This window comes from Puma concolor, chromosome B1 (assembly GCF_028749965.1).
Source record: "Puma concolor isolate L17-30 chromosome B1, mPumCon1.1.hap2, whole genome shotgun sequence".
Lineage (NCBI taxonomy): Eukaryota > Metazoa > Chordata > Mammalia > Carnivora > Felidae > Puma > Puma concolor.
This window is the reverse complement of record NC_141670.1, coordinates 188,509,154-188,532,960: the sequence shown is the minus strand read 5'-3', so window position 1 is coordinate 188,532,960 and position 23,807 is coordinate 188,509,154. Positions and strand designations below refer to the sequence as shown.

The window sequence follows — 23,807 nt, the reverse complement described above, 5'->3', positions numbered from 1 at the left end:
GCACTGCCTGCAAAACACAAAACAAAAACCAAACCAAAAACCAAAAAAAAAACAGGCTGATAGATGCGGCTCAGAGGAGAGCAGGGTGTCCCCGCTAAGCATGTGTTGGCAAGACACGAGAGGATCCTGACACGAGAACATTTCTGGACAGAATCTGAGTTGGCCAGAATCCCTGGGCAGCCAGGAGGACTGTGGCTGGAAATGAGACACTCCAACTTCACATCTGAACAAACGAAATGGCACCCAGGGAAGCTAACGTCCTTAGGCCAAGAGCCTGTGGAAAAACCAAGGGCGTTCCTATAATAGAGGCACCTAATTCTCCCTACGTAAGCACTATTCCAAAGCAGAAATAAGCCTCCGAGAAAAGACTGGGGAGAAGAGATTTAAACTGAGGTATTACAGGAAATATTGAGCATAGCTCAGTAGAGGTGCAATGCTTGGTACCTCAACAGAGAAGAAGAAGAGGGTAGGTCTACATTCTTCGTGTGCAACAAGACAGTCCCCGTGTAGGATTATCCCATGAGTTAACGAGAAGAGGGCTCCAAGAGACAGAAAAGTCACATATGCAGGGTGTCACATATAGGCAAAAGCGTGCCAGCCCTTCTGGCTGGACAGAAATATCATTCTCAGAGAGAAAGGTCACTAGGCCTAAAATGGTGCAAAATGGTTTTCCTCCAAAGGAGCCCCATATACTTTGCCAGGGGCACAACATTCTAATCACGTCAGCCTTGCACTTGGGTTAAAGAACTTTCTGCTGACAGCTCTGCGTTCCTCCCTGAGGTTGGCTTCCTCCTGTCCTCCCTCAGCAATTCCAAGGAGCAAACTGCTGTTTTCCTTGATACGCTATGTGTAGAAAACCGGAAAGCTCAGGTCTCCCATTTTCAAATATTCTGTTCCACTGCCCTGCACTTGTTGGACCCTATGCCCGGGCTCTCGGTTTGGAATGGACGGCCCCAGTGACTAGGCGAGCTGCTCTCCAGAAAAATCCCGCTTCAAGGTGAAGGCCTTTCTGAAAATGGTAAGTGTGCCAATTCGGAGAAGGGTAGAACTGATGTATTAGCAATGACCAGGGTAATAAGCAGGCGGAGAAAGTTCCTGCTTTGCTGTCTCTATCACACAGCTTATCTCACTTGATTTGAACAACTTGTCTTTATCACTAACCATGAGCTTCCTGAGGCCATGGACTGTGTTGACTCTAAACCACTGCCTTTCCAGAAATTGGCGATGATGGTGGGCGATGATAATTATTTTTGGATATGGATGGGTAAACAAGTAATAGAAGAACTTTTTTTTTTAATTTTTTTTTCAACGTTTATTTATTTTTGGGACAGAGAGAGACAGAGCATGAACGGGGGAGGGGCAGAGAGAGGGAGACAGAGAATCAGAAACAGGCTCCAGGCTCCGAGCCATCAGCCCAGAGCCTGACGCGGGGCTCGAACTCACGGACCGCGAGATCGTGACCTGGCTGAAGTCGGACGCTTAACCGACTGCGCCACCCAGGAGCCCCTAGAAGAACTTTTAAAATCGAGAAGCACGAAGCAATGCGACAATACGCAAAAGCTGGAAACCATCTGAGAAAATGTGACCACCTGTATCACAAGCGATACGGGATGAAAAGACCGGTGGGGATAACAGTCCTCCCTAACAGCTGTCTTCTAATGCACTGCCCTGAGGTGTTGAGTTAGCAATTGATGGGATAAACCACCACACCTGCAGAGACACACTGTGACACTTGCCGTCTTCAGGCCGTTTGAGGAAGACGAGGAGGGCGGAACACGCCTAAGAATTTCTCAAAAGTGAGAAAGTACTCGACGTCAGTTTCTACTCTCGCCTCTGGTGCAGAAATACCAGTCGCTGTGGAAAGTGGCACCTGCCATTTCTCCCTAGCTCCTGGTGAGGACACTTCATCTGCCTTCTCCTCTCCTTCCAGTAAGTTGCAATTTGGATTCAGTAATTTCTTTTCTCCATCTCTCTAAATCCTCCAGACCAGGAGAGTTCACCCCAAATGCCCAGCTTTCACCAGGGATCTGGTACTGAATTAAGAGTTAACAGAGGTGCAGAGACAACAAGAAAGCTTGCCAGAGTAGAGCTAGAGAATTTCATGACAATTAGCGCTGATTTGCGCTCCAAGAATAGGAAAAAAAAAAAAAATTGTTTTAAAGGAGCACAAAAAAAGCTACTCACACATACACAACCCAAAAAAAGCTTTCTAGCACTGGCTGCAAATGATACCATTGGATGGCAGAAGAAACACACCAGATTAGCCAATTAGCATTCACCCAAGAAAAACAAGTGCTTTGGAGGGAGGGAAGAAAAGGGACCCATCATCGTGAATATCAACTTTACAATGGCCCTGACTGTTTATCTACCCAAAGGAAGTGCTACCTCCCTACTTTTTTGTGACCCTCTCGACGATCGCGGGGGAAAAAAATGTTAGTTCAACATTATCGCAAGCCTGAATAGGACTCTATTTATGTGACAAGTTGACAACATACAATTTCATGCTTGTTGAACTGATCGGTGTTATATATTCACTGTGAATATTAGGAAGCCTCACCATTATAAATATGAAACAGTATACACTTATTCAAAATAACTCCAGCAGTGGGAATTTATAGCTTGGTTGTTTGTGTCCTTACGAAGTCTAAATGCCGCCTTAAGAAGCTGCAGCATGCAGAAACAGATGTGCAGTGTGACTGCGACCAAAATGGATTGGCGATGACCTATGTGAGAACGGGCTATTACATTCTGGTCTGCATGGCAGCTGACACTGGTTTGTATTTAGATATGTGACTGTTGAGAACACTGTGTCCTTAAAGCTCTGTTTAAACATGGGCCAAGGCATTTGTCTGCTGGACTAATTATTTTACCACCCTTCTATGGCGAGTTATCGCTTTGTGTTTTCCTCTAAAAAAGAAAAGAAAGGAAATGTAAATGTGTATGCACGTACACAGGCACACGTTTCCACTACGCTCCCTCAAGTTACAGCAAGTACTTTAAACCTTGGTCATGTCAGGTGAATGTTGGCAGGCGTTCCAGAAGGCCTGCATAACAGGACTGTACCACTTTCCCGATCAGGTGCCTGGGAACCGGACAAGGCCACAAACCATCAAACCAGAAGCTGTCCCCGGCAACTGTTTGGGGTCAGGTTTTTCCCTCTTCCTCCCGCTCCCCTCCCTCCCTCTCTTTCCCCTCAGCGAGCTTCAACCAATTTGCAAGCGTTTGCTTCCACAAGGACAAATTTGGAAGAGTGAAGAACAACACAATTTATCCGAATGTGGAAGGAAATGAAGGAACCAGGCGCCTTGCTGGAGCTAGATATCAAACATTTGCATAAGTAGTTTTTCCAACAGAGGTGGGACTCAGAACAAAACAAATTGCTTGTATTGTACGCAAGGACACCAAACCTTGACCAAGTTTGTGGTTGCTTTCCCTGCTCGTGCTTCTTAAGTATACCCAGATATTCCCGCTCAGAAGCTCAGGTTAGTTGCCCTCCGTAGGTAGACCTGGAAAGGTAATTGTTGATTTGTTACATAATTATATATTTTCAGGTTGGCCTAAAAAGGCTGCTGTTTACGTAGGAGTCTTCAACATTTTTATCTCGCTGCTAAGAAAAGTAAGTCCCCAACATTTGAGATCGAAACCAAGTTGTTCCAGGATTGTCTAGTGACTCTTTTGTGTCCTCGTTGTTTGTTTGCTTAGTATTGGGTAACACTTCTCGCTCTTGTTTTGAGATCCAGCAAAGGATTCGGTGATGGGAATCCTGGGTCTCTTTGGAAACATTTTAATTACAGTGCTTTGGAACTTCCCCAATCTAACAAAGTTTGCCATCCAGAATCGGCATCTCTCTCTCTCTCTCTCCTTTTCCCGTTGGACGAAAGTGGTGGTGTCGGTCTGTCTAGGAAAGCCAACCCACAAGATAACATAATCACATACGTTCATTTCTCAGGGACCTTGGCGGTTCTTATCTCCTTGCTTTTATGATCTCTTATGAACAGCCAGGAATAGCAATTTGCAGCCTGTTTGTAAAGCCATCTTAGTCTGAACCTGGCCTTCTCCTCTTTTATCACACGGTGATATTCTGCAGCGAAATCCCATTCGCCACATCAAAATTTGCTCTGAGCTCCATCTTAGAATAATGTAAGTATTCTCTGCGTGTACGGAACATATCACACATGTAATGGAGGGCAATTATCATTTCAATGAACTATTTATTAATAGCAGATGCCTTGTGTGCTTTGCTTAGATTTATTGATATGCTGCCCACTGCACGTTGTAGCCTGCAGCTACTTAGTTCATGGTCGTCAGCATCTCAGACAAGGAGCTCTGCGTTTCACATGGTCCTGGTTCTTCTGTGTGCTTTGCTCAACTTTATTTTACCATTATATCACCTAGAACATTAAACACCACGCTCGAGTTCTGTGGTAAATCACGATTGTTTCCTATTAAGTGTTCCAAGCTACCCATTTTTATTAACAGTTACTTTATTAAATCCTTAATAACATAGATAGAATAGTTAGTTAATTTGTGTGTTGAGCCATGGATGTTAATTTGTAAACATAATAACATACTGCAATCATTTGCATAATAGCATTTTAATCTTTTTAGTAAAAGCTGTAATTCCCCACAAAGTACACTGCAGCAGAAACTAAGTGACTATTGGTAATAATACAAAAGGCCTTAAAATTCTGATCCTATTATAGTGTTGGAACATACCCAAACTGCTTCCATAATCTCTGAAATGTTACTGTTCTCTGATTTAGGTGTCTGTGTCAAGAATAAAAATGAAGTATAACGGTAGCAGTAGACGATTTCCTAAATGTAATTTAGTATTCACTAAGCACCAGCACTTTGCAAATAGCTCTGAGGCTTTCCTTCAAAGTTCAGAGCTCCAGCTCTGCATTTTGCGTGAGGAACACCAAGGAACTCACTCTAAACTTAGTTGTGCTGCAGACAGGGCTCCGAGAAATGGTGCTGGTTTGGCACAAGGAAAGGCATCAGCCACCAAGGATTTGGCTGCCGAGTTTCCTCCCTCCTCCCCGCCCTATCAGCCTGCTTGCAGCTCCTTGCACTGACTGCCTTCAAGCACAAGTTTGGGAAAGAATGAAAATGGTTACAGGGAGAGTATTTAAGGAAGATACTTCTGGGGGGTAGGGGGCCAAAAAAGATTCTATAGGAGGCTTGGTCTCTAGAGCGAATTAACACCAATCACAAGACTGGCCAAAAAAAAGGAAAAAGTAGTTGCTTCAAAGTCAGGCCAAGTCATTTTACGCAAGATCTGGTAACTCATTAACCCATTTGGCTGCAAACCCTGAATGAATAACTCGCAGTAGTAATAGAGATGGGCAGGTCTACAAGGTAATGGTGTTTAGAATCTCAGACTATGCAAATTATTCTATCACTTTGGAACAGAAAAGGCACAAAAGTATCTCCCATCATTGTTTTGGGACAAATGGCCTAACGGATAAGAAGCCATTTATCTTCATAAAATTTTGCCCTTGCCAAGAATAAGAGCGTCTATTTCATTGTGTATCTCTCTTCCCCCTTCCCTACCTCTCATCCTAGCTACTTGTAAGTCAGCATCTGTGGCAGGCTACAGGAAAATTTGGTATCCTGCTCTGTTTTCAAAACTATACTTCAGAGCACACAATCTTGGAAGTAGCCTCACAGGTGGGAAAAGAGAGAGAGAGCGAAAGAAAGAGAGAAAGAGAGAGAGAAAGAAAGAAAGAAAGAGAAAGAAAAGAGAAGAGAAAGAAAGAAAGAAGAAAAGAAAAAGAAAGAGAGAAAGAAAGAAATAGAGAAAGAAAGAAAGACAGAAAGAAAAAAAGAAAAAGAAAGAAAGAAAGAGAAAGAAAGAAAAGAGAAAAGAAAGAAAGAAAGAAAAGAAAAAGAAAGAAAGAAAAAAGAAAAGAAAAAGAAAGAAAGAGAGAGAGAAAGAAAGAAACAAGTAGAGAAAGAAAGAAAGAAAGAAAGAAAGAAAGAAAGAAAGAAAGAAAGAAAAAGAAAGAAAGAAAAGAAAAGAAAGAAAGGGAAAGAAAAAAATGGTCCTTACAAAATTGTTTTACATTACAGGTAATTCATTTTATAAAACCCACAATAAAAGTTTTCATTGCTAAAAGAATAGGCATGTAATCATAGGGACAAATTAACCTTGTTAAAAACGTGAAGTCTAGGGTAGGGAACAGTAGAAGAACAATTTGGCTCTCTGTTTAACAACATGAGCTTTAAAGTTCATCTTTTTATCTGCTTTGTGTGTTGATCTCATTCAGAGGTGAGCCATCTGCTGGGCTGTGTCTCCATGATATCACATACAGACAGGGGGACATGGACAAATAGACACAACATATGTGTAAGGTTACTATACAAGCACACACCGTGGCTACACAAATAGCCACTTTGTCCAATCCAGCACCCCGAATCTTGATTACTTTAACCAACACTAATATCCTTCAAGTAAATCTAAGAGGCCATGAGCCACTTTTTCCTGATTCCTCTCTAGGTTTACCTCCTTGTGAATGTGGGTCTCCACTTTTCTGGCCCCAAAGAAATCTGGGCAGAGTCATTTTTAGTTAAATTATCCACTTAAATGAATCCAGAAGATGGGGGAAACCTAAGCTATGCCCATAAAATGGCTCACCCACATCTGAGAACACCTAGAGTATCCAGCATGAAATAATTGGTCTCTACTCAAAAAAACACAAAATGGTACATTCTGCAATCATTGTGCCTAATTAAACATATAGATTCTCACTTTCCAAGTTGCAAATGGCTAAGGACTGGATCGACTTCCATGAAAAACAGCCTCCGACCTCGTCTCCTGTAACCACAACTTACATTAGCAAAAGCAGGCACCAGGAGAGTTAGTGATGGTGAAAGATGGTCATGTAACCAGCACCTGCAAGCGACTTGCTATTTACTAGTGGGGGGTGATGCCAGTTAGACATCACCGTGTGGGTCAGGACTCCTGAGCCCTATTTTTCCAGCGGTCAGCATAATGGCAGGGAGGAAATACGGTGATAAACCAGATGTTCCCAAGATAAGGCAGATGTTATCAAGGCAAGAAGTCTAAAATAGTCTCTAACTGAGGTGGGTAGATGACCACACACACACACACACACACACACACACACACACACACAAAACAACAACACTCTTTAGTCTCCCTCAAGATAAGCCGACAGTAGAGGTTGAAAACAAAGCAGCACACAGGCTGGGTCAGATTGTTGCTTCCTGATTTGTGACTCTCCAAGATGAACATCTAACTGATTTATACCCAGAATTTGGAGTTTTGTGGTAGATTACAAAGGCAAAGATAAGTATAACATAAATTTTTAAAATACTCCATAAGTCTCCATGAGTTTCAACATTTTTCAATGTTCTTATGTTACAGCCAATTATCTCCCCACTTAAACGGCTATTATTTTCTTCCTTGAAGTTGATGTTCTCCGTTAAGTGTCATTGCCAAGTGTGGCAAAAATCTGGTTGGGGCTGTAAATTTCATTCAAATGACAAACATTTATTGATTGCAAATGGGAAATCCCAGAAATCTCAAAGAAGTGATTATTGTAAACTAATTCAGAGTCTCCAAATAACAAAGCGAAATTTATTCTCCTGATGATTAAATTAAGGTGAGGGTGCTCTGACGCATATTTTTTCATATTTTTTCTCTGTCGTTGTGTTAAAATTCCAAGAGGTTTGCCATTCATAGAAAAGTCTGTCTGACCACAGGCACAGTCAGGAGCAGGAATTCATTACCATGGAAGGCTGCAGAATTTCCTCCAAGGAGACAAGTGAAAAAAAGCAGACACCACATAAATTTGTGGATTGGGTTAAATATGTTCTGCCCCTGAGGCAGCAGAGAGATGGGGAACCCCTTTGTAAAATGACTCACAAGTCCGAAGAAGGTACTTCGGCTCCTAAAGGTGAGTAGAAACGTAACCAGGAAGCTCTCCGTGGAGTTCTGGTTCCCTTTGGAGTATTTTTGAGTTAGCATTCTTTGCCACTTCCCTCTCTAACCTAACTCATATTCATCAGGGCTGATGGAATTTTCCTTCAAGGTGCTTCAAGTCTTTGTTCCCTGGACACCATCCCCTCTGCTGTCACCTTGTCCCTTCACTGCACCTGCATTGCATGGTGTTGGAAATGCAGCAAGCCCTGCTGTCCAATTTCTTCTACTTTCTGCTCGTCCACAGCTCTTAACGATTATCAGAATGAACACCCTTAAATCCCATCTCCATTATAGGGCTCTCCTGCTAGAAATCTTCACTGGCACCCCAATCCCTACTATGTAAACTCTAAACATTCCCAACCGGGGTCCCATGGACGGCCATAATTTTGTACCCACCCTAAATCCAAACCTACTCCTCCTATTCCTACGTTCCTATCAGTATATATTTTACTTTGGGGGTATCAAACTCCTCACTGTCATACCCCCTATACGAAAACACTTCACTCTTATTCTCTTATTAGCCATGGTGAAGTTATTCTTTCTGCTTCCCTCCTCAGCTAGGATACACACACACACACACACACACACACACACACACACGTATATATGCACACACACATATATAGAATATATAATATGATATTAATATGTAACCCCATGTATTTAAATATACATGTACACATATACATGAATATACAGTCTTATGTGATGTAATTGCTAAACTATAAACATATACATATATACATACATATGTGTATGCAGTCTTTCATTGTTTGCTAATTGCTCCGCATTTCTTCACTTGACATCCCAAATCAGGCTTGAGGTCCTTTAGGAAACAGATCCTTTCTGCTTTGTATGTAATCTTCACATGACCTAAGGCAGTTCACGCCATCAATAAATGTATGATGGTCCGTTCATTCATTATGTTGTAAATATTTTCAGTACTTACTTTCTGATGTTTTCTAACAAAACATCTAGAAAAACTTCAGGGAACAAGACAAGCAAGTCCCCTGCTTCTAAAATGCTCACGATCACTTGAAGAGCCAAATTTTGATTGCTTTTTTTTTTTTTTTTAACTCTTTGGTAAGTACATAGTATATGCCCATTTTAGAGAAAAAAAGAATACAATTGAAAGTCACAAGAAGAAATATAAAATCATTTACATCCTCACCAGAATAATTAAGCATCCTCCAAAGCCTCCAATCATAATTCCCTTGTTAGCATGATAGGATATCTTAGGAACAGGTAGCAGGAAACTACCCACAGTTTGACTCCCACAAAAGTTCAGTGTCAGACCTTACGCGGAGTCCCCGTAATCACCTCACATGAATGCTGGGTGCAGCTGTGAGCCCTTCTCTGCCCATTCGCAAAGGCAGGCCTCAGAACATATTATGAGTAATGACCTAGAGACAACTACATTCTCCCTTGCCGTGTTGTAAAGAACTCCAAGTAGCTGCATTCAGAAGTAAGAGACTAATGAATGAAGGACGCTCATTCAGTTGTATCAAGGAGGCGCTGAAAGCAGATATTCAAATAAAGCAGGGACAAGGTGGCCCACGGTGACCCAGAAGGGCCAATGCGCTGTTTAAACTAATCCCGTGCCACCCATCCTTCCACCATGCCATGCTGTAAAAGTACTCCTTTATTCGCCTCCTTCAAACAATGCACAAAGGCAAGAGAGGGAAGGAAGTTATGTTGCAATGTTCTGAAACATAAATCTTGCTACCAACCGGTCCAGAGACAGCATCCTGTTTTCCTGACACATGGATTAGATTCACAGGAGGCCGCACCTACAAACGCCTGTGTCCTGTTTTCTTCTAAGTGGCCTCTGAATAATACCTGGTCACCTGCATTTACACCTCCGACAGAGGTTGTGCAAGCAGAGACGGCTGTTTGTGTGTCCAATTTCTCAATCGACATGGACAACTGCGCGTGCCCCCCCCCCCCCCCCCCCCCCGCGCCGGCTCTCACGGAGGAATTCACTCCTCCCCAAACCGTGACATTCAATGCCATTCTTCTTTTCTTCTAAAGTCCGATAAAAATTAAACTTAGATCCGAACGCACGGAAGAGGCCAAAGGAAGGAATTTCTACGCACTCGTGGGGTTTTAACATTCTGCTACACGATCTGCAAGCCACCCGGATCCCATCCGTATCGCTAAACACCCCTCGCTTTGTGCTTTGATTAGAATTCAGAAACCCTGTGGTCAGTTTCCACGTGCTGCTTGAGCCAGGGAAAGTGTTTCACTCCTGGTGCCTTATTTTATTCTGGGAATCTGAGGTAGATAATGCTTCGTATTGGTACATCAGAGGTGGCGGAAACCGTGACTGTTTGGCTTGCTCAAGTACAAGGACCTCACAAATGTGATGAGGCAGGGCTTTGAGAACTGGAAGAAAGTGAGCCCGGGGTAAAGTCCGCGGGGAGAGGCTTAAAGGCACAGGCTCCGGGAAGGGCTTCAGGGAGCCGCAGGAAGCTACACAAAGCCGTGGCCGTTCAAGGGTTACCGTGTTGTGCGTGGACCAACCGCCCAGGGGAAGACACAATTTTCGAATTCCACCTGTGCTCCGCACACACTTTTTTTTTCCCCCCTGTTATAGAAAAGATGTCTGAGTTTAACGCTAGAGGGCAAAGAGTAGAGGCATGCTGGCTGTATGCAAATGCTCAGGAAGCCGCGGCCCTGGGTCACAGTATTGCCACATACGGCCTTACCCTTTGCACAGACAGAGAAGAATGAGTTTTGTGACATCAGAGAAAATGGTTACAGTTATCTAAATGGTCACTTCTGCTGTCACTGACAGAATTCCTGACATCTCAGTCCTGAGGCCCTGGGCATCTCCACAGTTTTTACATAGTTTTTTTGAATGTTTATTTTAGTTTTGAGAGAGAGAGAGAGACGGGGGGGGGGGGGGGGGGGGAGAGGGAGGGAGAGAGAGAGAAAGAGAGAGAGCACGCGTGAGGGAGGTGCAGAGAGGGAGAGGGAGACCCAAAATCTGAAGCAAGCTCCAGGCCCTGCACTGTCAGCACAGAACCCGACGCAGGGCTCGAACCCATAAACCGCGAGGTGGTGACCTGAGCTGAAGTTGGACACTTAACGGACTGAGCCACCCTGGCGCCCCAGCTTCTGATCCTTCATATCCTGTGTCTTAACTATGTAGTCTCTCTGTAACCTGACCAGTTCATCTTTAGTGTTTTACAAAAGGGAATTTCAGTGACTTTTTTTTTTTTTTTAGGGTTTCTCAACCTCAGCACTATTATCCTCTGGGGCCAAACAGCTCCTTGTTGTGGGAAGCTGTCCTGTGTGTGGTCTCTACCCACGAAACGCCAGGAGCGTCCTCCTGCCTTCGGTCCTAAAAAAAAAAAAAATCAAACACATCTCCAGACACTGCTAAACGTCCCTTGGGGGGCAAAATTGCTTTCGGTTGAGAGTCACTGGTTTAAAATGAGCTAATGAGAAATTAAATTAAATGAACCCTGTGTTTTAGAGCATTGAAAACAATTCTATCAGTGGTAGAAAGTTATACACAGAACCAAAAGAGGTGTCTTCGTGTAGATTAAAGCACCTATATATAACCAGTTGCTGAACCAAGTCTCCTCAAGGTACCGATGAGAAATGCTTCGTGCAGGTGCCACAACATGAAATATGGGGACACAAGGTCATGGGGAAGGGATTTTTTTTGAAACTAGCTCACCAGGGAGGCACTGACTCCCACGCCATGCCCCCCACCCCCACCTTTTAGTTATTCCCTGGCCATCACCTACAAAATGCATGGCAATCACCCAAAATGGAATACCGATTTTTAGATAAGAGGTCTACAGAGATGGACATTTTTTAAAGTACTGTTTATTTAATGCAGCATGACTTAAAACGGGCCTGTCGCCTGACAAGTGTACTGAATGAGGAATGTTCAATTTACCAGTTCTAACTAGCCAAGTCCTCACATGAACTTTCAAAGACCCGGCTGAGAAGCCTGGGAAATAGAACTAACCGCAGACCTTCAGTGCCTCTTCTCCCCAGCCCGGACTCCCCCATCTTAAGTCCTCATCCAAGACTCTGCTCAGACATATTGGAAACTCTTAGCCATGGACGGAACCTACAGCCGCCTTGGCTCCCCAACTATTCCTGCTCCCGTGTCAACCAACACTGAAAGGAACGAGTCTGTTCTATTTTTAAATATATTCAGCAAAGCAGCAGCTTGATATGTCTTTGTGAAGGATGGTTGTCACCCCACCTCACTGGTACTCTATTTTTATCACTGATATGGCCTTGGACATCAGATCAATTTGGGGTTCAGATCCCTGGTCTTTATTTGTCAACTGTGTGATTTGGGGAAAATCACTTCACCTCTCTGAGACTCGGAGTCTGAGACTCACTTCACCTCTCTGAGACTCGACGGAAAATGGGAACGGTACTCATGGTACCCAAAAAATACATTGTTTTAGGGATATGCGAGATGACACATACATAGCACAGGTGTCTCAAAAGCTTGGCCATTGCTGTTATCGCTATTACTGTTATTAACATTACTATAGTCACCGGTCATTTATCAGTCGACCCACATTTATTCAACACCTTCTGTGTGCTGGGGTGCTGGAAAAAAAAAACTCAGTAAATATTGTAAAATTGGTTTTCTTAATGACTCAATAAACATTTATTCGGTGCTTTTTATGCGCTGGGTGCTGGAAAAACTCAATAAATATTGTAAAATTGGCTTTCTTAATGACTTGAGATCTCAACCAAATACACTGAAGTTTAAGGAATGGTTCTGCTGGTGGGATACAAAAGACATTTAAAGTGCTTCACATGGGGCCTGGCACATATCAGGGAGAAGATGTTAGACAATGATGGGGGTGCTGGTAGTGGTGATATTGAAAACTAGTTGACTCAACAATCTTTATTCAGTTCATTTGCCAGACTGCTCAATGTTTGTCCCTCTAAGAAACCATTTCTTCTTAAGTAAATGCGTGCTGATCTTGTAAGAAAGAACTTCTTTTTTCAAAGTAACACTTTAATAGGAGTAGATTAACATTCCTTATTATAGGGTAGGCTTATAATAAGAGTCTGGAGCCTAGGAGGTAATTTTCCCTATTGAAAGGTAAGCGAATTTTTACTAATTTGTAAGTAAATATTAGAATAGCTGGGCTTAGACATTTCTATACTGTAGAGAAATCAGAGGTCTGATCAAAAAAATGACAATAATAATAACTACCCACTAACTTTGTGAGACAAATAAAGGTAGACGTCTAATCTCCTGGATAAAAAAAAAAAATGCATTCTTTTACATTTCGCATTAATTTACATCAGGCACTTTTCTGTGGGAAATAGACAGGAACAAACAGGTTTAGACTCTTGTTCTTCTTTGTCCGTAAAGCTTTCACAACCCCTTAGTATTTCGACACAGAGTAATGCGCTCTGTTAGGGGCCCTTAGCCCCCCCAGATCTCAAAACAACAACGACGAGTCCACTCATTTGCCAAACACTGTTCTTCCACGAAAGAGGAAGGGCCTACCTGTGATAAGAAGTCTTTTGATGACAGCAAAGTGAGAAGCCGATATGCTTTCAGGCCAATAATGATATGATGGCCCAAGCCACGTTCAATGAGAAATTAATTTTCGCCAAGGGATGATGCCCTTACCTCAAATATGTTTGAAGGCTCATTGTTGTACTGATTGGATATTATTTCTGATTGGTCACTGCACCACTTGAGTCCACCCAGAAAGCTGTCTGTATCCAAGTCGTTCACGTCTAGTTCAGAAAGGTCAAGTTCAGGAAGATCTGGGCAAAGAGGCTGGTCTTCACCAACCAGAGCAGCACACTGCAGGAGGCAGGGGGGAAAAAAAGCTTTCATTAACTGCAGGAATTTATTAAACTGCAATAGCATGTGATAGGAATTAAGCCTGGTTAATTCAACCACACCACCAAAGCTGGTTTCCAGGGTTTTAGCCACCAGGGAAAAAACATCCTAAATTCTTTTCCTGACTTTGCTCTCAATGGATACTTTGCCTGATCCATTCCATCCAAGATTCTACCTCCAAATTCATGGTAAATGCCATGTTTCCGTGAAGCCCTCTCTGATTCTTCCAGTTAGAAATCAACTTAAAAAAAAAAAAAAAGAAAAGAAATCAACTGGATTTGGACTTTTTTGATGGTTAGCACTGAACGAGTTTCAACTTTTTCAGTTGCATAAAGTTACCTCTATGCAAAAGTCTACTCTACCCTGAGAGTATAATCTCTTTGAGGGAAGGATACAAATTTGATTTTACCTTGGAATCGCCATCACACGTAATAAAAACAAAATAAACAATTGTTGAATGAAAACTAGCAGCATAAGAGCTCTACTAGGAAAACTTTCTCCATTCACGTTCCTTTTGACCATTATAATCCACATAATTCATTTAGCAACTAATGATGCAAGTCCTCTAACTTGTCTATGGTTCTCTTGAATTATTATTTAAATCTCGCAACTTGACTCTTCATGAGCCACAGCACTTCATCTTGAACAGGTCAAAAGCAAGTTCCTTGAGATAAGGACAAAAGTCATAGTTTTTCTGTATGATCTTTACATCTTTTACAACGTTTAACTTGCAAGTCAAGTGTGGAGGGAGTGCGTGTGAGTGGGATCGCTTGACATCTACGAAGGAAAAACCCCTATAGCACCCCACAACCGTATTTTTTCTCATCATTTATGTATTCCTCACCTACACTCTGAGTGAATTCAAAAGAAACTATTTTCCTTCGGAGTTTTTCAACGACTTCAACACAGCGAGAGGTTGAAAATAGCCCCATACTGTGGCTGGGCTGCTTGTCAGCAAGGCTATGTCAGACTGGAAGAGTCATTCACTTCCTTGCACGGAGTAGGTGGTCTTTTCATTGTCCCACACTGTGGCTTTTTGAAGGAAGTGGCCCCCCGTTATCAGAGAGGTGGTCTTCTCACCTCCAATCGGCAATCTGACTGCTGATTTCCTCACGGCATACTGTGCAGAACCCTGCAGAAGTTTCCTACTGCAGGGCTCCGGTGATACCAGAGCCAGAAGGACTTTATCCACCTGCAAGCCAAGGTGTCTAAATCAGAGCAGGTGCGCAGGCTGAAGTGGCACCCTCACGGCCCTGCCTTCCAAGGTCAGGAGAGATGCCGTGGAGTTGTTCACATCCAGGCAGCGGTTGGGCCTGAAGCTCAAGATTCTGCCTGACATTTAGGTTTTGAATAAAAGAAGTTTTATGCAGATTTTTTTTTTTTTTCCTCGAGCACCCCTGTCATCCCTGGCAGGCTACATTACACGGGTCATATGCAGCAGCACGATCGTAAGCACCACGCTGAGAAGAAGGTACTGGGTAATGGAGTCAGCAGTTGGTAAGGGGAGGCCGGGGGCAGCCTGAAGATGACTGTGATTCTTCCCTAAGACCACCAGGCCCCAGTCAGATCCCAGACTGCAGGCACGACAGTAACGTGAAAAGAAAGGGCAATCCTCTCCACCTGAACTCTTTCCTTATCATTTTATCGGTCGTTCCATTTTTTATTTTCCAAGTTAGCCCAAAGTTGCAGATCGGTATACTTGACTAGGTTTATAAGTAGGCGGAGGCTGGGCCGCGGAGATTTTGTTCTGGTACAATGTTCGCGTTCTGTTATGGGCGTAACACTTCCCAGTCTCCATACTGGCCCACGCTGCTTATCCTCCAGGTACAAACATACAGTGTTAACTCTTCCCCAACATGATCGATTCAGAGACAAGGGTAACTTTTTCAATGGTGCAAAACCCACCAGGGCTTCATTGAGGGACAGTCCTTAAACAAGAAAGAAGCAGCATGAACAACAGAAACAGCAACAAAAAATAAAATGAAGGTGGAAAACACAGGAGGTGTCCATCTGGCTTAAGTTCCTGTCGTGGAGAACATAACTTAGAAGCCATGCTTCGGAATGCCGGCGTGTCCCGTCAACTGGCAAACAACTTCTTGCTGTCTCTCCCCTCAACTGCCTTCTCTAAGCATGGCTTGTTCAACACCCTTCACCCTTGCAGGTACGTGCATTTTTAAGTGCCTTCTGAAAAACCATTAAAAAGACCAGATCAGTTTCTGGCATTTTACTACGCTGTCATTCACACATTCCTTTCCTCCCTTTTCTCTTTCCGTCCCATTTTTGCTCTTACGTTGCGGTTGGAAATGTGCGTGTGCTCTGGCCAATGTGGACATGCTAGTAAAATCAGTGTTTCTGAATGTGGCATTATCCCGATAATCTAAAACACATTAGTGATAGCAGGTGTCCCTGTTATTAATTTGTATTTGGCCCTTGGATGATGCCAGACTTAACAGTCCGAGCCCTGTAACTGTCCTCATCTGACATGCTGATATTTACTGCCTTCCCTATACATCTGTAACAGGTGTCTTTCTTGCAGTTACAGAGACACATTCTCCTGCCTCTTTGCAACTATGACAGCTATTTCACAACCGTAGCCTTAATTTTATAATAAGATTTAAGAGGATAAAGCAGTCACTAAACACAAAAGGCTAATTATTGTACGTTTTTTCACCCCAACAGACTTTTCCCTTAGTTAAGGAGCAGACAATAAATTAGCTTAACTGCACTGATGATAATGAATCATCATAATTAAGTATAATTCTCCATTAACCTTTTGGAGGTTTTTGTGCCATTGATGGTAAATTTTAAAGAGAGAGAGAAGAAAGAGTGGACTTGGCCACATTAATTATATTAAGGAAAAAAGAATTCTTACTTCTTAGAAAAAAATTAGTGAGGACAGGGAAAAGGGAGTAGGGCGGGGGGGGGGCAGGCAGTAAAGAATGACAGTCTTAGTGGAGGGTATGTCATGTGAACTGTCTCTATCAATCTTGGTAACCTTATTGTACATCACCTTCATTAAACTGTAAAACACTGGGGACTCTGAGTAGCTACAGCGATATAGGCCTTTATGAACCACTGTGCTGTCCTGTCATTACGTGCAAAAGGGCATAATACGTTTTAGGATGACAGCAAACATTAATGATTCCAAAAATGAAAACTGCCTATGCTACCTGCTGCTCGTAACACGTTAGGCTGGCCGAGGTGGTTCCCAGAGCTGCGGCCGCCAAGGCACAGCTTCTCGCAGCTCGCTGCCTCCAGTGCAACAGAGAGGCGACTGGCCAGTCTCCGCCGACAACTCAATCCACGGCTGGACGCTGAGCCCGGGAACTCACCTCCTTCAGAAGAACATAAAAGGGCCACTGTTCTAAACGGTCCGGACGCTGACTTGAAAACGACTCCAGGAATTCCAGTGATGAAAAGAAATCCTCCATATTTCCAGATCAACTCCCAACAGCATCCAGAATAATGCGTGATGGAAAAATGAAACTACAGCAGCTGAGAGACCCACACTGCCAGCCAGCCAGCCAGCCAGCCAGCCAGCCAGCCACAGGACGCTCCGGCTGCTCCAAGACACTTGGGACTTTGAAGCCACTTAGAACCCTGACTCCTAATAGCGACAGCACATATGAATTAGCCCTATCCAGTCCACCTTACCGAGAAATCACAACAAGATAAGGACAGTCAGGATCCGCAAGTACCAGCTGCCAAGGCAGGAGAGGGCAACCCGAGCCAACATGTGCAAACCCAGTAAAGAGTTAAGGAGCCAGGGCATGCCTGGCTAGATAGGAGAAATGCATTCGCGGACAGCCCGGCCAAATTATTTTCACTTTAGATGTGTATCGCCACACCACATGGACATCTTATTTAATCAAATCACGTGTGGCTCTCGATCCTCCCCCTCACCCTACGTGCCCTCGGCTGCCCAGAGGGAGCCCTAGCAGTCCTCTGCCGGAGTCATTGTTAGCTGCTCCGGTCCCCCGTGCAATGCAATTGGGCTACATCTCGCTGCAGTCCGCAGAAAGTTTCGCTTCTTTCCCAAGTTGCCCAAACTTTCCGAGAACATTCCATTGTGTTGAATGCAAACATGCCGCGGCCCTCCTTCCCCCCGCTAGTCACTGTAGGCTCCAGAGATTATGAGGAAACGGCTTGCTTTTCTCCCCCTGTATGAATTGTGGCCAGGAGAGACTGTGGAATTGATGTATTGCCGTCTATTTTTACACAAGCAGCGAGCAGCCCCACACACAGCCCTGCATAAACTCCTCTCTCCGGCTTCAGGCAGCTCTCCGTGGTACAGAGAGATTTAACCATTGGCTTCCCTGCCACCGACGCTAATGCAAAACCTTGCATCGTAAGGCGTATGTACATAGTTTTTTATTTGCTGACCAGATCTTTCAACCACATATAGCTGTTTTAAAGGGATCAGCTCCCTTGTTTTGTGGTGCTGTGGGGAAAGCAATCTAAAATAGCCTAGCAGGATTATTTAGGATTTTGTGAGTTCTCTGTCTGATGAACAGAGAGAGAGGGGAAAAAGAGAAAAAAAAATCCGGACTAGAGTCAAAACTGACTATATTTGAGCACATCCATTTTAATATTTTTATCTTCATCTTATTATAAATAGAAATGGCATTTTTCCAACCAGGCCACTAAACACCACTGGAAAGACTTCAGCTTCTGATTCATATCAATATCTTAGAGCATAAATATTGCATATGAGTAGAAACAGAGCCAAAGGCACATGGAAAGAGTTTCCAACTGCAACAGATATGGGTGACAGCAGCTAAGCTTTGATTTGCTCAAGGCATCTCAGAGCCACCTTAAAATAGCAAAGTTATTGGAGTTAAGATAAGATTGAGATTCCCTTCCAAAAGCTCCTGCCCGGGATACTTTCCTGCCTCCTCTCCTTGTCCAAGCCCTCCCCCCCCCACCCCCCCGTTACAGGAATAATTGCATCGGGAGGGAAGCTTCAGTCCTGGCTGCAGTGCCGAGCCCAGCCCCAGCTCACCTCGATGTCACTCCATACAGAGTCCTGGTTGCACATGTCCCACGCCATCCAGCTCCTGAATGACGCCAGTCAAGCTTTTTCAACTCCAATCCACAGTGACACAGAGCACACACTCATGCAGGCAACCAGCCCCTTACTGAGAGTGAACTGAAGGCACCTGTCTTACTACAGTCCCCAGTCACATGACAAAGCTATTAAAAAGTAGGCTGGGCTGTCACTCACCCAGCCTCCCTTCTCCTGTGCAGCTTGCTGCTCAAACTCGTGACGTCACTCAAAGGCAGCCTTCTGCCTCAGTGAAGTAACGCTTAAAAAAAAAAAAAAAAAAAAAAACGGAAAGAAGAAAGAAAGAAAGGAAACACTTGGACTTTTGGAGGCTTCAAGCATCATGCTGTGATTAAAGCCAGCTTTGAATGCCACAGACTCTAAACGGAGTCCTGGCCATATAATAACTAAAATCCCCTGCAATCTTTTTTTAATTTATTTTCCTTCCAAAACAAGCAAGTGGCAAAGCTCCCTGTTTCATCACAGAGTAACTATACTCTTAGCTAAAATGTGCACTCCCCAAGGATTCAAATACTAAGACCTCCAGTGGACTCCAGCTCGGTTTGGGACTAAAGCAAGAGCTTATCACATGATGCATTTTTATGAGACATTTTCTAATTGGGGGAAGTGTTTGAAAGCAGAGAATGGGGCAGGCATTTTTTTTTTTTTTTTTTTTTTTTGCTTGTTTAATCAACAAAATAGTCTGTATTTGTTAAGGTATAAACAAACTCCTCTACCCAGGAATCTGCTGTCCCCGTGGCGGTAGGGAACACCAGCTCCCAAAGTGTTACTGCAATTTGCTTTGCTCCTTATAAGGAGAACAACGAACAAAATACCACCCTTTCAGGTCCTTTCTAATTATTTCCATTTCTCTCATAGGCTCCCAGAAAACAAGTGTTAGTAAATACAGTTGCTGCCGCTGTGCTCAGATCAGCTGAGTTTCCCGGCTGCCTTTTTTTTCATACGTGTACCATTTCCACCCCAGCCGCCTTAGGGTGCCTTTTTGAATAAACACTGGATTCCAACCCAAGTGCCTGAGCTGTGCAGTTTGCATTTGAGACCAAGAATGTCCGTGGAGTAAGGGAAAAATACTGACACGCTATTAGCAGAAATATTCATTTCTTGAGCTTTTTAAATTTTTTTTTTTCCAGCCTCTACCCTGAGACAATGAAGGCTAATGCAGGTGCACTGTTTTATGATGACATACATATTGAATACATAACAAACTCAAGGCACTGGGGATCGCCGAGAAACACTTCCCATAACACTACAGTGGTCTGATTTAACCCTTCCAAGTTCCAGGGAAATGTACATGTGTATATAAATTTGTGAATACATATGTTTTTAATAAAATTTTCAACCCAATATACTTTAAAATCAGTTCAATTCTTTTACTTGATAATAACTTCTCTGGAAAAAAAAATCCCCCAGGTATCTAAAAATAATTTTAAAGCACTATTAATTTAATCTCCTGTTCCACTAAGGTTAATTTAATGGGTTCTCTCTTGTCCATCTCTTTCTAAAGAAAAAAAAAATGGTGATTCTCCCTGACACATTTTAACTGTAAAGTTGCACCAATATTAAAGGTGAAAGGAAGACAAATCAAACAAACAAAAATCAAACTGTTTCTTCTTTCAGACCACACATGTTATAAGGTATTTTTCTACTCTGATATCTGCAACAAGTTGCCAGTAAATTCCTGAAAAATGTGATGAAATTGACAGTTTGTCATTACTGGACATAAAAAGATGGCCCAGAGCTTTGACATTTTAAGTTAGCTGAGTACATTTCACCGGCACATTTTCCCTCTTACAAATAGCGGAAAATTACTGTAGTTTTAATTTCCTAAATCAAGAAAGAACAGGAAAATACAACCTCGGGAAGGCTTTTATACATGCAATTAGTGGCATTACTCTGCACTCCCCACAAAGAAACACTAATTTTCTTCCCAATTATATTCTGATTTAATGTAAAACTGCAGTAAATTATTAAAATTCAGGGCAAAGGTCATTGGCTCTACCCTCAACACAGCCAACTGTGAAATAAGAGTGGTCAGTTGACCAATAAGAGTTGATGTTTATTAATTATTATCAGGTGATCCCCGTGGTGATTTTTTCTGATACTCTTAACTGTCTTTATCAAAGGTTAGGCATCCATCATGCATATCTTTGTAAGCATATAAATGTATATACATATATTTTTTTAAATTCTGTTCACACATTTTAAAGAAGTTCTCTGCACTGGAACATTTTGTATGATTGTTTTTGATATTGTAACCTGTCCACATTGTGGTGTTGGGGTTTTCTTACTTGTTTTCTTACTACCTAATTCCACTTTTTCTTAATCCAATCAGCACACTCACTAAAACTACAGTGGTTTTATATACATTTTCTTCTCCCTTCACCATCACAATGAGGGGGAGTTAAGAGTCAAAACACTGACATGATTTATAAGCTACAGCATAGGGCATATTTCCCCTCAAGTTTCTATGACGGGACAATTCCAAACTTAAATTGATTCTTGGGACAAATTAGAGTAACTTTCACCATTATTAATTTTTTTTTAATCTCAAAGTTACAACTCTAACGAGAGGGATATTTGAGAGGTCTTATAATTTGGTTAATTAGCTCTGCAGATTTTAAAAATTCTCTTCTGTCCAGTTTTTTCTTTTCTCAGGAGAACATAAACTGTTAGTTCCTCACCAACTTAGCTCTTTTCTGGCTTCCCAGGCAGTTTCTATATTTAATTCTTTCTCTGTCCTGACTGTTTTTCTCTTCCTCTCTCCCTGCGGCCCTCCTCATACCTCTCCATCAGCTCTGCCTCTAAGATTTCCAAATGTTTGTTTTCAATCAGCAAGGATCTATTGAAATCTGACTGTGTCCACAGCAACGTATTGTAAGGACTACCAAGAAGGCATAGGACATGGACACAAGGGAGCTGACAATTTTAGGGGGATGACAGCCCTTAAAAATGAAAAATAATTTGTTATGAAAAAAAAAAAACAATGCAACTTTGCCCAATACCAGGATTCCTCTTCTCCTCAAAACACACCCTTTTTAGGTACAAGGTCCTTCCACTAACCATGACAATTCACACCCAAATCAACCCCACTTTGTCCCAACAATAGAAAGAGGTATTTATTAACATCTGTTGAGAGCCCATAATGTTCCATATCTTCACAGAACCTAGATTCCACCCCAGTGGAATTTCTCCCCTCACTAGCTCTGTTAACGTTTCCCAAGACTCCAACATTAGTGAAGGCAAGAGGTCTAGCCTCAGTTGATAACAAGAGAGAAAATAAACCTTCGAGATAATTCCATTCCGTAACAAAAATATTACACAAAGCATGTAACATTTCCCCACCACTGCCCCAAACTATAGGCTTTTCCCACCCTCTCTGCTTCAGACAATTATCACTTAAAAACTAAATAAACACAATCAAACTCAAACACCCAAGTAGACAGCAGCAAAGACAATTTGTTTTAACATCATTATTGCAAATAGGTGAGAACTCAGAAGTAAAGAGCTACTAGTATAAAATATCTTTGTCCCATTGTTTTTTTATAAACTTAAATAGAGATGTAAGGACAAATTAAAGGCTGAAACTTAAAAAGAAACCTGGAAAAGAAAATATATATAGCAGGGCTGACATGAGCTTGACATTAAGATCAGCATTTTATATAGCATATTTCAATCAATTTTGGTCCTCAAAGCTACTCAATAAAGATTATCTTGTACTCATTTTATAACTGAGAAAAAATATAAAAAGAAAAAAAGCAAGGGTTTAGAGAGCAGCTGAAAATGGCATATAGATCTCTGAAAACCCTTCTAGGAAGGACTGAAGTTTCATACATAAGAATAATATTCATTCCCAAGTCAAAAGCACCAGCAAAGACCCCGGAGGTAACTTTATATCCGAGAGAGTGTCTACATAGCTGGAAACTAACATTCCTGGGAATGCTGCCTGCCTAGAGCATTCTTCCAGAAAAGGAAAGGGATCTGCCCAGAATTGCTAATGTTTTTAAAGTTAATCATTGCTAACAGGCATTCAATTGCTTGCTTTTAATTCCTAGAGGGGCTGATTGATTCTGATACCCCATGTCAGTTTCTGAGCACATGCTCTGAGCCTCTGGGACATGTTTGAAGCTGGGGCCATGCAGGGCACCAAAGTTGGTGGCAGAGCAGGGTATATCAAACACCTCTAGCCTACAAACACTCTCAAATCAAATCTTACTTTGTTCTGCCATGATGATGTCAGTGTGAACAAAGCACCTTGGGGGAAACAAACAGAAGAAAAGTCACTGCATGGCTTTAATGCTTCCTTGAATTCATTTGTTTATTTTTTAAAATAAACTGAAGGCAATAGACAACCTTGGCAACACAACTTTTATCCCCAATAAAACCTTCTGCAGAACAGTTCTGTGCAACTGAGTCAGCCTGTATTTTAACACAGACCTCAGAATCTGCTCCTGCCGTTTTTCACATTAAAGCCAAAAAAAAAAAAAAAAAAAAAAAGTGAAAATTAATTTGGGCTGCAGTCAGTCAGTTGGACTAAGCTAAACATAAAGTAAAAAGTATGCTTATTAGGTGTGAAGATAAGAAATAATAAAAGGATGGTTAAAATCTGCTTTTGTCTGATATTTAATTCTGCCGTATTTGTGCTTCTACAGACATTTTCATTTACCTTAATTATTTCAAGTTAATGCATCTATAATGCAGGGAGTTATTGGTTATATAAATAAGAAATGCTCCATAGGATTATTTAGCAATATTTTTTTTTTTACTGAAATTGAAAATAAAGCACATTGTATTTTATTAAATTTGGCACTATTGAAAAATATAAAGAGCCACTAAACCTCAGTAATGTAATAGTTCACTGAAGAAGATATTTTTATTCCCTAAGGAACTTAGTGAAGGGCCTGAGAAAACTCAGGTACACAAATTACTAAATTGAAAAAAAAAAA

General features: G+C 42.2%; 1 protein-coding gene across 7 annotated transcripts in view; it reads right to left on the bottom strand.

Annotated features, from left to right (window-relative positions):
- PPARGC1A (PPARG coactivator 1 alpha) overlaps positions 1 to 23,807 on the bottom strand; it is a 654,387-nt gene that overhangs the window by 81,144 nt on the left and 549,436 nt on the right. For 3 of the 7 annotated variants that reach the window (XM_086705322.1, XM_025921412.2, XM_086705321.1), the window contains one exon: positions 13,581 to 13,760. In XM_086705322.1, the coding sequence (XP_086561448.1) occupies positions 13,581 to 13,760 (180 nt within the window). Of the gene's footprint in view, positions 1 to 13,580; positions 13,761 to 16,969; positions 17,089 to 17,131; positions 17,439 to 18,801; positions 22,218 to 23,807 lie in introns of those variants that run through there. The other 4 variants (XM_025921414.2, XM_086705320.1, XM_086705324.1 and 1 more) reach the window with 4 other exon arrangements.